Source organism: Nilaparvata lugens, chromosome 6 (assembly GCF_014356525.2).
Source record: "Nilaparvata lugens isolate BPH chromosome 6, ASM1435652v1, whole genome shotgun sequence".
Classification (NCBI taxonomy): domain Eukaryota; kingdom Metazoa; phylum Arthropoda; class Insecta; order Hemiptera; family Delphacidae; genus Nilaparvata; species Nilaparvata lugens.
Genome location: NC_052509.1, coordinates 28,580,825 through 28,598,602, shown reverse-complemented (window position 1 = coordinate 28,598,602; position 17,778 = coordinate 28,580,825). Strand labels below are relative to the sequence as shown.

Sequence of the window (17,778 nt, the reverse complement as noted above, 5' to 3'; positions counted from 1 at the left end):
ATTAAATAACTCAATTGATAGAAACTCTGTGATAACTAAGTACCCCAAACCATGTACACTCTCACACTCTCATTTCCTCGCTCACTCACAAACACACACACATACAAACTCACAACCAGACATAGCCAGCGCTCAATAGAAAAATTTAAATCATGCAGAATTCAACAAGATGAAAAAGACAAAAATTTCAGTATTTAATTATTCATTGTTAATGCAGAATGAATTGAAAGTACAAATATATACCATACAATCAAATTATTTAATTATTCATTGTTAATACAGAAGATGAAGAAAGAGGCAATAGTAATAAACAAAATTGTAAAGCGAGAAACGAGAGAAAACTTATAGGAGTCAAAACAAGCCAGACGAGATAACACTAAATGAAGTGATAGAGATAGTGATTGTACGCAATTACGAGTTCAGCTATTCAATAAGTGCATAACAGTGGTGTTAATTCATTCCATGCACGAAACAAACTAATTTATAAAATCATTCACCTGCAACTGCATATTCACTCTCATCAGCATAGAAGAACATTAATGAAGAGATTCCACTAAATATGTACATAATATGAATAACATAAGATATATAAAAACTGCTGAACAATAAGAATAATCATTCAATATACAATGCACGAAATCAAACCAATTGTTAAAACCATTCACCTTCAACTGCATGTTCACTCTCATAAGCATAGGAAAAAAATTAATAAGGGGATCCCACTAAATATGTGCATAATATAAATTATATAAGATATATAAAAACTGATAAATAATGAGAACTATCATTCAGAATAATTCATTCAATGCATTAAATCAAACTGATTGTTCATTTAAAAGTTTATTCAATTAGAATAACCAATTATTGCGAAGTGTCAGCAAATCGAGAAAAGGGCAGCAAATCGTCGTCCGATTGAATCACAGAGACAGGTCCACCGTCCACAACTCTTGCCTTGATTCTTCCAGCTCGATCCACCCACAGGTATTTGATTTTAGCGGCTTTCACCAGCTGTCTGGCCTTCCCGAACAGGACTCTACGCTTTGCCGTTAACGATGTGTTGATGAATATGTGATTGGCTCCAGTCAGACCAATATCACGTGTAGTTAGAACTCCCTTATCCTTCTTCAACTGAATGAAGTCCTCCGCATCCTCCCTCCTAGTGAACTTTACAATTATCCCAGGTGTAGCTTGATTGTTGCGCTTTTTCAGTCGATGACAACAGCTGACTGCCTCGTAGCCCTTTTTAAATTTAATTGCTTTCCCTACATCCTGGAATAGCTTTTGCAAATTTTCATTTCTCGCCTCGGGAACACTGTGTATTTCGATACATTCTCTACGCGAATATTGTTCCAAATCATCAAATTCACTACTGAGTTTAATCACTTTATGCTTCAATTCTTCATTTTCGGAACGGAGACACTTGATAGTTTCATTCTGACTAGCGATAGTCTTCTGCAATTCTTTCAGGAGCTCATTATTACTAGCAAGATTAGCACTAATAGGAAGCAAGGAGTTTGAGATTTTTTCGTCCATTTGAACAATAAACTATTTCAAACAGTCCGAGATCAACACTTTGACTCCATCCAAAGTCAGCGGTTCAGTCAAGAAAGCATCAGTGTAATCAAATGAATCGACATTACTCACCGAAATATCACCTTCCGTCAATGAGCGATTAAGTGAGCGATTTTTCGCATGAGAGTTGGACCAATGTTTTTAAAGTTGTTGAGGATGACATGAATATAGTCAAAAAATGGTTGGACTCAAATACCCTTAGTCTTAATTTTTCAAAAACCATATTCATAAAATTGGCTGTAAATGCTGGTGGTCAACCAAACGCAGAATTTAGAATGAAGCTGCATTTGAACTGTACAGACACTCTCACCTGTGACTGCCCATCCATTGAAAAAGTTAATTAAATTAAATATCTGGGTGTAATAATAGACGAATATTTGAGGTGGAGTCCACACATAACTTTCCTTTGCTATAAACTAAAATATGCAAACTATAAATTTTACAAAATTAACAATATTTTTAACTTGGAAAGTCTTAGGATGATATACTATGCTTTTGTACAGTCTTTAATTCATTATGGTTTAGTTGTATGGGGTGGAGCCTATGACACTCACCTTCTTAATTTATTTTTGATTCAAAAGTACATAATTAAGACAATTTAAAAAAAACCTAGGTTATATTCAAGTGAATTCCGCTTTGTTGAATTTAATGTAATGACAATAAGGCAACTTTATTTCAAAAGACTTCTTAAACATATTGTTAAAAACAAAGATACATTTATCAGAACTGACAAACTGTTTTATAACTTAAGACCTGACACATCTTTGAAATATATTATCCACGATTCAAAGTTGAGCTTTATAAGAAGACAGATCATGTATATGAGCACTAGATTTATAAATATTTTACCATTTGATTTTAAATTAAAAGTCCGAGATAGAATGATTGATACTTGGATTAAGGAGAGGTTTTTTCACTGGGAGCGGAATAGTGGTGGTGTCAATTTGATTTGTCTTTTTTTTCTCATTTAATTTTGTTTTTCATTCGTTTTTAAGCTATCTATGTATTTACTCGTTTATTCTTTTTAGTTGATCTACTTTTTTCAAGTTTTTGTTTTTATTTATTTATACAAATACTCCCACCAGCGGGAAAGATGTTTTTTCTTTTGCTGGTGGCGCCTAAAAAATTCTACTTTATCTTAGGTTTTCATGATTAGTCAAGTTCTATTCTATGTTATTTCTTAGTTTAAGATATTGTGTCTTTGTTAGACATGTCTATTTCAAATTTTTGTAATGTATGAATTTTTTGGCAAATAAATTTCAAGTTTCAAGTCTCTTCATTTTAAGGCATTTACTACACGACCACGGCTTACCAGCGATATGTTGAAGTTCTACAGAGGTGAGATTTACACACTTAGCATGGTACATGTCCTTACATTGACCACATTTGATTTTATCCTTCTGAGTCCTCGCAAGGACTACGGAGCAAATCCCGCATGCACTCATACCGTCTACCAGTGGAAGAAGTAATTACAGCGAAGAAATAGTCACTTTAACAAATTATATTTGAGTACGGAATTAGGTTAGATTTACTAGAACAACATTGAACGAGTGAAAGACGACAGGCACAAGTCTTACGAGAGCAAAACAAAATTCGTCCGTTCTTCACAAAGTCCGTAGACTGACTGACTGATCATGCTTGGTGAATATTTGATAATTTTGAATAACGATGATCTTATGATGGGTTTATTAATAGTTTTCAAGATCACAGCTGAAATCCAAGTTTTGTACAAAATAGCGATTTTTATGTATAGTCTAGTCAACGGAAAAGTTTAGTTTGGAACACAATTTCCAAGTTTTGACCCCGCAGCTCTTACGACCTTGTATCTCACTTGGGGGCCGAGATCTGACTGGGTGGGGCCAAGTTCACTGTGAAGTTAGCCCTACCCAAGGTTATTTCATCATAACTCCTGAACGCGACAAGCACTAACGATGGGGATTGGTGCTCCTGCCAGCACTAACGTAGCACTAACCAATGATACCATTCACGAACATGTATCTTATTTTGGGGCCGAGAACTGACTGGGTGTGGCCAAATTCACTGTGGAGTTAGCCCTACTCAAGGTTTCTTCATCATAACTCCTGAACGCGACAAGCAGTAACGATGGGGATTGGTGCTCCTGCCAGCACTAACGAAGCACTAACCAATGATACCATTTACGACCTTGTATCTTACTTGAAGGCCGAGATCTGACTGGGTGGGGCCAAGTTCACGTGAAGTAAGCCCAACCCAAGGTTTTTTCATTATAGCTCCTGAACGGGGAAAGCACTAACGTTGGGGTTCAGAGCACTATCCAGCACTAACGAAGCACTAGCAATGGTACCATTTCTAACGTTAGTGCTTTCATGGGTGGGGCCAACTTCACGGAACTAGATTTGGAGGCTTTGAATACCGGTAAAATACTGTTCATGAAGGAACACTTGTTGCTCTTGGCAAAAACGCATGCTTACATTATCGTACGCAAAGCGATATAGCAGACAATACTTCAATGTATACATTACATGACTCTACATATGTTTTATATATAAATAGTGATGCTATTTTGGGGTAGCCACACAACGAATATAAAACCCCTCTTTTTACATACATGGTTTTTGGATGTCCGCGACATAATAAACATACTGTACTATACTACTACCATTCTACTAGTACTAGTACAATATGAAGACAATACTATCAAATACACAATATCTTATCATTCATCATTCATGATGCCAAGTCATTGGCAAGTAATTCTTGGGCCCCTGCTTTTTTTGATAGCTGTAAATGACTTACCTTATAATATGGATGCCAATACAAATATATTTATGCAGATGACACTACTCTGATGAATACTGGTCGTGATATTCTGAAAGTTGGTGAAGGGGCCAATAATGCAATGACACAGGTATCTGATTGGTTTGCAGCTAATGGTTTTCTATTGAACCAAGCCAAGACACAGACAGTTGTCTTCAGTTTAAGACCATACGTGAGCGACCCCTTGATTTCTAATAAGGCCGGATTTCTTGGACTGACGGTGGATGGAACGCGGAATTGGCTAACTGGAATTTGGCTAGCTGTGGTTGTGGAAGTGACTGGCTAGGAACTCACTGATTCTGTCTCCGACAGAATTGGCTAACTCTGGAACCCGCTGATTCTGGCCAGAAAATTGTGGAGAATTGGAATTGGCAAACTTTGGAAGTCGCTAACTCGCAACTCACTGATTATGACGTCATCGTTTTCACCTTTTTCCTTTCGTCATCGTCTCCTCATCATCCTCATCCACCTCCACCAACCCCTCTACAGCCACAAGCTCATCCTCCTACTCCTACTCCTCCTCCTCCTCCTACTCCTTCTCCTCCTCCTCCTCCTCCTCTCCTCCTCCTCCTCCTCCTTGTCATCATCATCATCATCCACCGGCCAAATTATCATCTCTTTATATAATATTCAAGAGGGTATTGAATATATTGCCATGATTGAATTCTTATTATTGCTGGGGTTCTATTATATGAGTCTATTCATTCTATTATTATTGTTTTGTCATAATAACAAATTATTTTGATTTTATAACTTTGGCATAACTTTGTACTAATGATAATAACATTGTTGTTATTATTAGTACAAATATTATTATATCATTATTATTACGATATTTAAAACTATAATAATAATAGAATTAATATTGTAAAATATTACATTAATAGAATTAAATATGATAATAACATTGTTGTTATTATTATATATTCGTTTCAACTCTGTTCTGTAACTATTATTCAGATATTTTTAATTCAATTACATTTATTGAATGAGCGTTAGCGAGTTGACTTAAGACGCGTTTGGACCGAAGTTATTGACAAAATTTTAACCTAATCTCTATACAGTGTCCACTGAATCAGGTTCAGGAAATTCCCGTACATTCCCCGTATATTTCACGTTTTTCCCGGTTTTCCTTGCTGGTTGAAACACATGTTTATTGGAAAAATATAATATTCTCAAATAACAATTTCAAAAGTGCAAAAGTATGTTAATCATCAAAATGTAGCACCATTATACGATTATAACTATGTATTTTGAATAATACGAAAAAGGCAATTTAGAAGAAAAATCGAAACTCCCTAATCTACCCTTTACCCTTTAAAACATTATAGTCCAGTCACTACCGGATACATTAGTGTTTGCAATATATATTTTAGTTTGATTTTTCAATAAATCGTTTGGATACATTAGAGAAGTCTAGAGTCTAGAACCAATTTTTCATGCAAAATTTTCAATATCCTCTAATTGTCACAATTTAAATGTATAATTCAAAATCCCTCAGGGCGTAATTTTGTGCTCTTCAACCTGAGACCGGAGAGTGCACAAAATCACGCCCAAAGGATCCTGGATTATACATTTGAATTGTAGCAATCAGAAGATATTGTTGATTGAAAACTAAAATTCATTAAAATTTATTATTTTGTTGAAATTTTACTCGTTTTTGTGACTCAGAACACATTACATATATTGATCCCTCACATAGTATATTTTTTACTATTTGATTCTGTACATATCTTGGAATGTATTCGTAACAACTGGTTGAATCAGACTGACTCAAAACAAATCTTTCACGTACCAGATTCTGCTAACCATGATAGTATCCTCACTGCAAGCTTTTCTCACTTGAAAACGTTTTATTACTCAGAAGCGAATAGTGTTATCAAATTAGCACCTGCACTCGACAGAAAAGTTCTCTTCCCAAGTTCCCTTGAAAGGCAAAATGTCAAGCTATGTGTTAAGGTATTTGAAGAGAAAAATGTAGCAGCTTTAAAAGAATGCAACAATCAAAATGAAAATTTTGAAACCCATGGAGAAAATCCATGCTAATTGTGAGCTCATAGAGCATCAAATTCTCTTCAATTTGATGTATAATTCCACACTTTTACGCATTTCCCTACGACTTTTGCAGCAGCTTTATCTAGTGTTGAATATGAAATTTCCAGTTTTGCAACAATTGACCAATTGACAAAGGAATTTTGAAGGAGTGTTTTGAACACAATTTTTGACTTAGCAGCGTTGTTGATACTAGTTAGGAGGAGAACATATCAGAAGTCCCCATCCCTACCCCATTTTTTGAAGTGATGAGGGTGATTTAAATGTTGCATTCTTTAGGTTTTTGCTTCCACGCTTATATCTTTGCAACAATGCGTTCAACCAAGATAACTGCTCTAAATAAAGTTTGATAAATTCTCTACAATTCCTGTTGAGTGGAGTTTTGTGATATTTCCAACAGTTTTCGAGAAATCCGGTCTTGAAAGTGTGTAATTGTTGGAATAACAGGTTTTCATCAAATTTTTGAATTTTTTTTATTCAAAGTATGGAAGATATAGAAAAAGTCGTGGAATGAATATTGTAGGAAATTATGTAAGCTTCAATGTTTTATTGTACAGTCATGTCCGTAAGATGTATAGTTTTCGAGTTATATGCAAGAAACCAAAAAATTGTACTTTTGAACCACCACCACCACCACCCCCTCAGCACAGTGGGTAGAGATGGGGACTTTCGAAATGTTCACCACCTTACTACCCTAAAGAGATCCGCGGGGTCAAAAATTGTCTTCCTAACTTTTCCTTCTATAAACTTTTTTGAGCATTCATTGCCTGGACTAGTACCCACAATGCAAAAACGCATTCTTCGATGTGTTTATATTTTCATCAATAAATTGTAAATCTCTATGATATTTTTTTATTCAATCTTTTCAGCCTTCTCCTCATTTAAGACATTAAGTCAAGTCACTGATAGACTGACTGAGTACAGTTCAGTACTGTTCTGAATGTTGCAAATCGATGGAAATAACACTCCCTTATTCCTTGATCAAAACTTTATTATTGACTAGCATGTAACCCGTGCTCTGCAAGGGTCTATTTTAGAACTTGACAAATTGAAAACTTGACGTAATTAGAATTTGAAGAATTTAAAACAGGCCTATAACCATCCTCGGTTAATTAAGTATCTATATGCAAAATTTCAAGTTGATCAGTCCAGTAGTTCAGACGTGCGTCAAACATAATTTTCCTATCCTGTACTAATATAAGCCAGCTCTTTACTTTATTATAGTATAGATTGGTGAGCCTGAAAAGATCCTATCCACCTGAGTACGTTTTTTTGGTTGCCAAAACATAGACTAAACCAGACACCTTTTGGGGGAAATTATTCAACTCTACCCACTTTTTCGTGAAATAACAATGATCAAGGTTCTTACCAACAAAAATCGATGGCGAGTGGAAAATATTTATAAAGGTGTCACTTTTTGTGAGTTAGTATATGCTGTAGTATTTATTAAAATATATAGGATATTAAAATTACAGAATCTATTCCAGTCAAATTATTGGTTAGTTGGTGAAATTAATATTATTAGTTTAAACATTACAAAGTGATTATAATTTTAAAAGGAAATAATTGTCATGATACTTAGTTCTTGGTCAAAAATATTTTTATATTGAAATTGATCCAATCATTAATTTTTCAGAAATGATTCTATTTGCATTAAACATTATTTATCGATTCCTAATGTATTATTCATGACAATGAATTGTTCAAAATATAGATTATCAGAAGAGGCCTGTACTGTATTAATATTCGCGAAAGTATTTCATGTTTTCCACTTGTGATGAATAGCCAAAATTGGACCGCAAGCTGCAAAGCGAATTTTAATCGAGGGCTCTGATTGGCTGAAAAGTTCAGCGTTCGGCGAACGGCGTGGAGAACGGTTGAAAGAGCGGCTAGAGGGACGTCGAACGGTTCGGAGAACTTCGCGGCGGTTGTTCAACAGCTGAGTTTAAAAATTATGAAACATATGGCTAATGTTCGCTGCAGGGCGGATTGTACGATTCGCTACGCTGTTCGAGCTTCGGTTCGGCATGTGTGAAAATACCTTCATATCCATTTGAGGTAGAGTTCAGTATCTGGTGTAGGTATTATCGATGTTGAAATTATTGATAGTAAATCAAATTACACATATGTTTTTCAGAACCTAAAATGTTATGTTTGATATTAGTCCAGTCAATATTATATAGACAAGCAATAATAGACATGAAAAAGGGGATGTGCTTTCAATATAATAATCTAGTTCTGTATTTTCAATATCTTGTTTGGATACATAAGAGAAGTCCAGAACCAATTTTTGCATGCAAAATTTCCTTATGCTAGATACAGAATGGCCCAAACACCTCGTATTTTCGGTTCACTTTCTAGTTTTCAGCTTATTTCCGCCAAATCCAGTCGTCGGACAGTTAAATTTGCTCTCGCCTTTTTTCAGATAATAAAATTCTGAATAAAATGAAATCACTTGGAGCTCTCTATATATTGACAAACTTAGATTTCAGAGCTCCTCCACATAACATTTTTAACATTGAACTGTTAATACGATTGTTATCAGAAATTATACTAAAAACGTTGCATCCTGATTCAGTCAACAACCCTGAGATTTGTAGAGTGAGATCATATAACTGATCTCCTGTTAAATCTTTACAAGGAGATAAGCCTAAAACATAACAGAGAGGATACCATGAATTGTTAAATTGCATGAATTTTCATTTGATTGAACAGCTAAACCTTCGAATTTTCGACCTTTATAATATGTTATTTCGGGCTTGACATGGATTTAGTCAATCCATAATATTACTTTTGTGTATAGCTGGAAGCCATATTTCAGCCCTATTTAAGTCCTTGGGGAACGAAAATACTGATAGCTTAGATAATCTATCATAATTGCTTCTAAAGCCTGGTACACAGCATATATAAGGCATGATTAACTGCACTGCACATAATCACCGAAGCAGTACCCACATGAGCTAACGCTTGAAACTGAGTGAGTCGATGCTATTTTAGTTCATACGGAGCTCAAAAATTCAATTGGGGTAGTTTCAATTGTTAAATGGAGGTTTCAACGTATCTATTTCAGTGGGGGAATACGGGAATCCCCGGGACACAGTCCGGGACGTACCATTACCCAAAGTGGTAGGGGAAGAGCACGGCCAGTACATCTAGAGTGTCCTTGCTTGAATGGTTCTGATGGCGTGATAACAATTTTCACCTAACACGGTTCTCCCATTTATGCTAATGTAGAGGATAATCTAAGTAGTGTTTTTGTAATTAGTATTGTATCCTAATTCAGTAGTGGAGGAAGTAGTGTGTTTAGTTCGGTTCAGAGGTCACATGTAATTATTTTCTATACAGTACCTAATGGCATTAAGGGAGATTCCCGGGGTACGTCGTGGTGCGACACTTTTCACTTGCAACGATGGTTTCTATTACCAGTATATTAGCATATCAAGGGTGAAAACACATTACCGTTGCTACTTAAGCACGTGTAGAGCTAGGATTTGGGTTGAACATAGAAGTAAAAACATTACAAAAAATGAAAATTTTCCTTGCCATAATCACAGCCCAGATCCTCTGCCTTCCCCCTTAAACGACTTTCTTACATATCAACTCATACAGGAATATCCTGGTATTTTGATTCTTTAATTGAATTTCATTTTCATCTAATTTATGTTTGGTTACTATTACAGTATCCGGTTTTAATTCCTACAATGTGATTATTAGGGAGTCTATTCTTGACTCCAAGTGCTGGATGTTTTGATGGAAGATTACTACATCATATTTTGTCAACCTGCTTCTTGCCTCAATAGTATCATTTTTCCTACTTCTATATTTATGTTTTTTAGTTCCCACCGCCTCTACGGGAGGGTTCCTCAATTCACTGTTAATCTTAAAAAAATATTATCATTAAGAGGAATTTCTTGGACTGTTTCATAGTTTCCTGGCTTATTTGTAAGAGTCTTATTAATTTCACTTGCAGAATTTCCACTTTCAATTCGTGTTAATGACTTTAATAAACTGTATTAGCCTTACTATTAATATAAATAAAAACTGAATATTCATCATTTAGTTTCAAGTATATATATATATATTATATATATATATATATATATATATATATATATATTTAGCGTATCAAGTATATAGATGTCAAGAATTATCTTCCTGTCTACTGTATTTGAGAAAAATTTATTTTTTCAATACATTTTTTCCTCACCACAAGACACTTGAACTCTTGACTTTTCAACTTGCCTCTTCTTTGAATATTGTCTGTTTTACTGTTGAATATTGTTGTGAGAAGACTGTCAATTGGAAATTTATAATTTAGAAATACAATTAGAAATCTATTTTTATGAAAACTAAATATGGGTGCTATTAAATAATGTTTATACCTGATATATTTAAACACTTGAAATAAATCTACCGAATTCAGGCGGTGACAATATCAGCCTGTGTATATTTCAAAAAGTACAAAAGCAACAAATGCCAAATAGAATTAGAATTTGAAATAGAACTAGAAATCTATTTTCTGAAAAGCAAATATACTTTTACAAATATATTGTTAGTAGACCTATATATTTTTATATATTTAACGATTTTTACATAAACTTGATATCTTGTGCTAAAAAGGTTACCATGTGTAATTTTCAGGAGAGACAATAAAAAAATTATATTATCATCTGTATTCATTTCCAAAAAAGAGGAAATTCCTTTTCCTTTCATATTATCCTTATTTTTTAAAGTCTTTAATAATAAAGGGTACTACAAGATTTTTAATTTGAACAATAGTAACCCATGTAAGTAAAGTGTTTCTACTGCAAATATTCTATATACTTCGGCCGAAGTTCCTAAATAAATAAAAAAAATGATGATTACTTGAGAAATCAGAACAGTATTCAGTATTCATTGTACCGCATCAATGAAATGAGACAAAAAAAACGAAACGAGACGAATAGTGGATTGGTTAGAAATAGTCAGGAGGGTGATAATAATACTGTAGAAACTGGTAAGTTCCCCCGGGCTTAAGAACTTGCTAATTTTAGGATATTGACAAGAGATAAGCTTCGTTCTTCGTTTAGCTCTTCGTTTCATTGCAAACATTGGTTCACTCAAAACGATATTGTCTTTTTAATGTAAATATTGCATAGTTTGACCCTTGAATGTTCCATTCCAAAAAGTTAATAGCCTACATTGAAAATTATATCTTCCTCTAATTGCAAGAAAACTGTCTTGAGCTTCAGATACAATCATTCTTCCCTTGAATAACGTTGTGTTAATCACTATTTACTTGCTAAAGGCAATTCTGTTTAAATCAATGTTAATTCATTAATGTAATAATAGAGTAATTTTATCCAATTAGCCTCATTTATTATTTCTAATTTCATCTGTGTGTTGTGTAGGCTACCTATTGTGAAATCACATAGTCGGCTATCTTTGAAGAACATTCACATATCAAATGTGGAATAATAATTTGCCTTTATTATTGTATTTTCTATTAAAAACCCTTATCTTGTGTTGTGTAATTACATATTATCATTGGAGAACATGTAGGTATCAAATGTGGAGTACTTATTTGTCTTATTATCATTATTATTTTACTTTCCAGTGTACAAAGTTTAATTGTATTTATGAATAATGAATAATTTAACAATACGATTTCTACAAGAAAAATAAGCTTCTCACATTTTTTATAGCTTCGTGGTGTTGACTTGTTTATTATTTTCATGTTTCCTATTGTCACATAGAAAGTAATTATTCTCGTATTTTTTGAGTTAACTAAAGATACCATGGTTGAAATATGAAAACTAGTTTCTATTCCAATGAACAGGTAGTTGTCAGGGCAGCAAGACTTCTAAGGCCTATGTTTTGGGCTATGAATACAGCGACCACATAATACAATAACACAATTTGTACTATGTGGTTGCTGTATGAATAGGCCTTTGACCTATTCAATAGGAAATCTAATTATAAATCACAAGATATTTTATGATTACTCCAAATTAACGGTTTTCCCAGTTGCACAAGAGCCTGTTGAATTTTAATCATGATCAAATGCCAAAAGAAGCAATTAGGGAAGTCTTTTTTGAAAAGAATGCTTCTCTTCACATAGCATTCAATCATGGTTAAAGTTTGACAGCCTTTTGTGCAACCGACCCTATCCTGGATGGCACACTACCTGCTGGCTGTTGTTTCTCAATCACTTTCTATTCAATACCATTTCCTATCTTCTTCCTTGTCTCTCAGTTTCATGGCAACTACTTCTTCGAAACAATGACTTTTGTATAATTCATGAGAGAAGAGTTGAAATAAATTCAGAATTATCTAACGTTTTATTGGATAATTCTATCGAAAGAAAAGGTTTCAACCAAAAATGAATTATAAACCAGAAAAACATTTTCAGAGGTGCCGGGGGCGAAGCCCCCTGCCGAGTGCAAAGTGCGAGTTATAAATACTAGGCACAGGATCATTCCTTAGAACTGAATCTTAGATCTCGAAGAAGGGTGGTGGCTTTAAACAGGTACAAAATTATATGACTGATTATATAAAGTAATTGTTAGAGATCTTTAGGGTATAGTTTTCAAAAACACAGTAAAAATATCTTTAAGGATGAAGGTTTATATAAAGTTGCCGATTCCTAGATTATAATTATAAGAAGGTAAATTCTGATATAACTCTTTGACATAACTTTTGATTAGACTAATCATCATACTATGTAACCTTTTTCTATTGTCTGAAGCTTATAAATTATGTAACTTTAAAATTGTTGTGACGTTGGCATTCATTTAAAAATGTTTTATGTCAATAAATGAATTTTTAATTATATTAAGTTCAGCATGTAAAATAAAGAAATCCGCATCTTTTCATCCTCCAATTGACTTTCGTCAACAGAGGTGGTCAAGTCTTATCAAATTGGAAAGAGGAAATTCTCTTTAATTTGATGGATTATTTAACCATTTTATGATTTCCATCAATTGTTTTATAGCAGCTTCAGTGTTGAGTGTCAAATTGTCAATACAGCAACAAGTGTCAACTTGTCGGTACTTCAACTTTAGCACATGGTTTAGGGATGAGGATTTTCAATATGTTCAGCTCCTAACTAGTCTTAATGTATCTGCAGAATCAAAAATTGTGTTCCAGATATTGTGTTCAAATTACATTGATAAATGATCAATTATTGCTGTATTGAGAATGTTGAAATAATACATCAAATTGAAGAGAATTGAATCCTTTACAACCCAACGTTCAGTACTTATTTTCTCAATGCATTTTTGTTGAGTCATAAGCCCTGAAAGTGCAAAAAGTTGCAAGAAAAACTGTATTTTCAAGGATTTCACACTTTTAAAAGAGAATATCTAAAAAATTAAAGGAGATATCACAAAACTCCACTGTACAAAACTTGTAGGAAATTAATCTAGCTTAAATTTTGATCAGTTAATCATGTCGCTGAAATGCATTATTCTCAAGATACATGCGTGTAAGCCAGGAATGAAAGAACCAAACTTTCAAACCACCCTCATCCCTTAAGCACAAGGGGTAGGGATGAGGAATTTTGATATATTCACCTTCTAAGAAGACAAAACGAAGCTGCGAAGTCAAAAATTGTGTTCCAAACATTCCCTCCAGATTTCCCTGTCAATTGATCTATTGTTGTTGAACTGAAGTTTTTACACTCAACACTATAATGGCTGCAAAAATCGTGGGGAGATGCGTAAAATAATGAAAAGATTCATGAGATTGAAGAGAATAAGGTGCTCTATAGGCTCATGATTGAATGGTTTCCTTAAAAATGTGACTCCTTCAAGAGCTCATATCTAGAAAACTATGAGATTTATGGAAAAATGTTAAGGATGAAACTTGTAGGCTAATTCGTAAGCTTTAATTTTGTATTCGACAAAAATTTCCGAAAGACGAATTTGTTCAAGATATATGCAAAAAACCAGAATATGGAACTTTCAAATAACCCCCACCCACTTAACACAGGGGGTAGGAGTGAGGACTTTTGTAATGTTTACCTACTTACTATCCTTAAAAGTGTTGTGGGGTCAAAAATTGTGTTCCAAACGTTTCCTTCTATAATCTTTCGTTGACTGGACTAGTATTGAATTACACAAATGATTGTGTTCATGGGACGTTGCGGTACATATACGATTTCGACCAAGGACACGAAAACGCGTTCTGTGGGAGCTTTTGACAGTTCAGGTACCGGTCGCCATCTTGGAACAGAGTGGAGTGGTGCATGCTCACTTGCATGCTCACTTGCACCGCTCGAAAAGTATGTTCCACAAAACCGGTACCGGGATCAACGCTTCTTATTGGTCGAGAGTTAAAACGTTGGTTGTCTGCTGTTTTGTTAGGTTATGTCTTCACATCCAGAATCTATAGACTAAAAAAGGATGAGGCGTACAAAGTATTTTATTCCATTGATGGAATTAATTACAGGATAGTCGAAGAGCGAAAAATTCATTCATTATTAATTGGCTGGAAAGTTTATTATTTTTTAGCTTTATCGACTATTCTACTAAACTAAGATGAGTTTATGTTATATATTAGTCAGAATACTATATTTTGTTGATTTATTCCTAGGCTAGGATCTTTCCAGATAAATGTCTGGATAGTAGACATAAATCAAGAAACTTCAATTATTAACATTTTGCTAATATTCCATAAAACGTTTTATTCATTAACACTAATTGCATAGAAAAAGTAGTCAAATTTTCATTGATGACAGCACGAGCAATCATTAATTATTTAAAAAAACTTTTCAAGGAAAACATGATTAGCTTAGTGCTTCTATAAGAACTAATCAATACTCCAGTTCTGTTGTGATAAGATAACATAGGTCTGTTGCAACCTAGGCCTACATAAAAGATAATATTGGCTTGGACAAGCTTGTATAATAAATTTAAAAATATATATTTTTTCAAATTATAAATTAATAACTATTATTGATTCAATGATAATAAATAATAGCTGAAATGTTCATATTGATAACACCTTTATTATTTTGTCAACACCAATCTGTAAACGATTAATTTCAAAAGTACGCGCCAAAAACGGTAAACCAGAATTCGATTTTCGTTCGGTGGGAGCAAGTAATGGTGCACCAGTCACGTGGTTTCTGGTTACTGCTCACTTCGCCGAAGCCGTACATGCACCGCAACCTCCCATGAACACAATCATATGTGTTATAGTTTGCATCGTCTGGTGTTTTATGATGTAACGAGTTTTTTTTTTGTGGAGGGGAGTAGGCAGGGAATCGACCTTCACTAGATTAGTTTGTATTTTTGAATGCTGAAAACTCTGTTATATACAGATCATTTTCAAACAAATTTCCCCTTATGATTGCATAGGCTACATTCACTTTTCAGGTGTTGGATTGCATAAATGCATAGTGGAAAGTTCTACTATTCTTGTAGCAATTCATTTTCGGAAAATTATGCCATACTAAAAATTCTACTGTAAACGGATATGGGTATACTAGATACTCTTATGAGAGACTACATTGAGTCCATAATCCATCTTGACTGAGACTCTGAGTCAGTAATGTTATATGACATTATATTTATTTGGTTGAGAATGTATATTTTTTATTTTATAACAAAGTTATATAATTTTTTGTAACTTTTGTGATATAAAATTGTTTTATAACAGTTAAATAGTATAAACGAGGCTTAATCAAAACACTGATTCTTCAAAATTGATAGTATTTTTTCTTTTTTGCCTCCTTTCAAACCTGATTCCTGAGGTATGGAGTATGGCAGCATTTCAAACTAGTATTGTGTGATTGAAAATGTTATATTCATTATTTAAGTTTCATCCAATTCAAATACTTGGTTCAACAATCAAATAATCAAGTTGAACAACTCTTAACGGGTGAAAATAATGGTTTTCGGCATAATATCATGCCTGTTATTTCAATAACAATCAAAGTTACTAACCTCTTACTAGTTTTATTGGATTTATCAGAAAATTTTACATAAGATCCAATCATTTATATACCGAAATAAGCTACCAAAAAATATACGTGCTTAGTGTGCCGCAATCTGTTATCCGTCCCAGTGTGAAAGAGTGAACAGGACCGAGTGCAAGGGAATAAGTAGCAGACGAAGCAGACGATGACGTAGTAATCAGTGGATTCTCAGTTAGCCAGTTTAGCCATTTCTGTCGACTGCTGTTGAAAAGAGCGAGAGTCAGTGAATTCTCAGTCAACGAATTCCGGTCGATGCAGAAACAGCCACTTCCACAGTTAGTCAATTCCGATCAGCGCAGTTAAGTTTCATACGGCAGATTTAACATTGAGTCAGCGAGTTCCGAGTTAGCCAATTCTAGCGACCCACGGTGGATAGCAATCTGTCGTGGACTCCTCATATTGATACGGTTTTGGATAGGTTGTTTCGAGTGAACTTCCTCTTATTGCGTTAGGTTTCATGTGTGCCTTTTGAATATGTAAAATCTTCATATTTTGCTCTGCTCCAGTCGGTTCTAGGGTATGGTCTCGTGTTCTGGGGTAATGCGACCAGAATTGGAGAGGTATTAATAATGCAGAAGAGAGGAATCTGAATAATGAGTAGAGCTGATAAAATAGCCCACTGTAAGCCACTTTTTGTTGAGCTTGGCATTCTTACGGTAGTGAATCTCTATATATTCAGTAGCCTTGTTCACACTCATAGGTGTAGGGAAACGCTCCAATGTAGATCAAACGTTCATGGGAACGTCTGGAGAGGGTAAGGTCCAGTCATCTGATAATGGGTAGACGTTTATTTAATAAATTGCCCCTCAAGTTTAGAGACATGGGAATCATAGAGTTAAAAAAACTCTACATACGTGGCTCTGCTCAAACCCTTTTTAACATCTTGAAGAGTTTTTTCAGCTACCTGAATCCAGCATAGACCATTGAAACCATATAGCCATAATAATTTGACTTGTACTCTATTATGTATGTGTTCTAATATTTTGACGTGATCTTATAGATGTTTCATGGATCGAGAAATATATCTATCTATCTAATTATCAGTGTTAAAGAAAATCACCTGAGCTAAATCGAACATTCGAAGATCTGTGTACATGGCCATTGCTCTGTGGTCTTGGCCGCATCTCTGATACATGCGAGCTGCGTCCTTGAACTTTCCTCTGTAAGCGAGAATATCGGCCAAAAACAGTTCTTTTTCTCTTTCGCCCTTTCTCATCCTTTCCTACAAACAAATCAATCCATAATTAGTTCATTTGAAAATTCACTTGCAGAACTTCACTTTGCACTCATTGCAATCAATGAATTTTATGATGAAGACTATACGAATTTCTCTAACCTACTGTACGGTAGGCTACTGTTGGAACGATCGATCTTTGTTCATATTGAGTAGTATTTGG

General features: G+C 34.3%; 1 protein-coding gene across 1 annotated transcript in view; it reads right to left on the bottom strand.

The window, feature by feature from the left end:
• LOC111053694 (intraflagellar transport protein 122 homolog) overlaps positions 1 to 17,778 on the bottom strand; it is a 128,839-nt gene that overhangs the window by 50,150 nt on the left and 60,911 nt on the right. Inside the window, 1 exon segment of the mRNA XM_039431419.1 lies at positions 17,442 to 17,603. Coding sequence (XP_039287353.1) covers positions 17,442 to 17,603 — 162 coding nt within the window.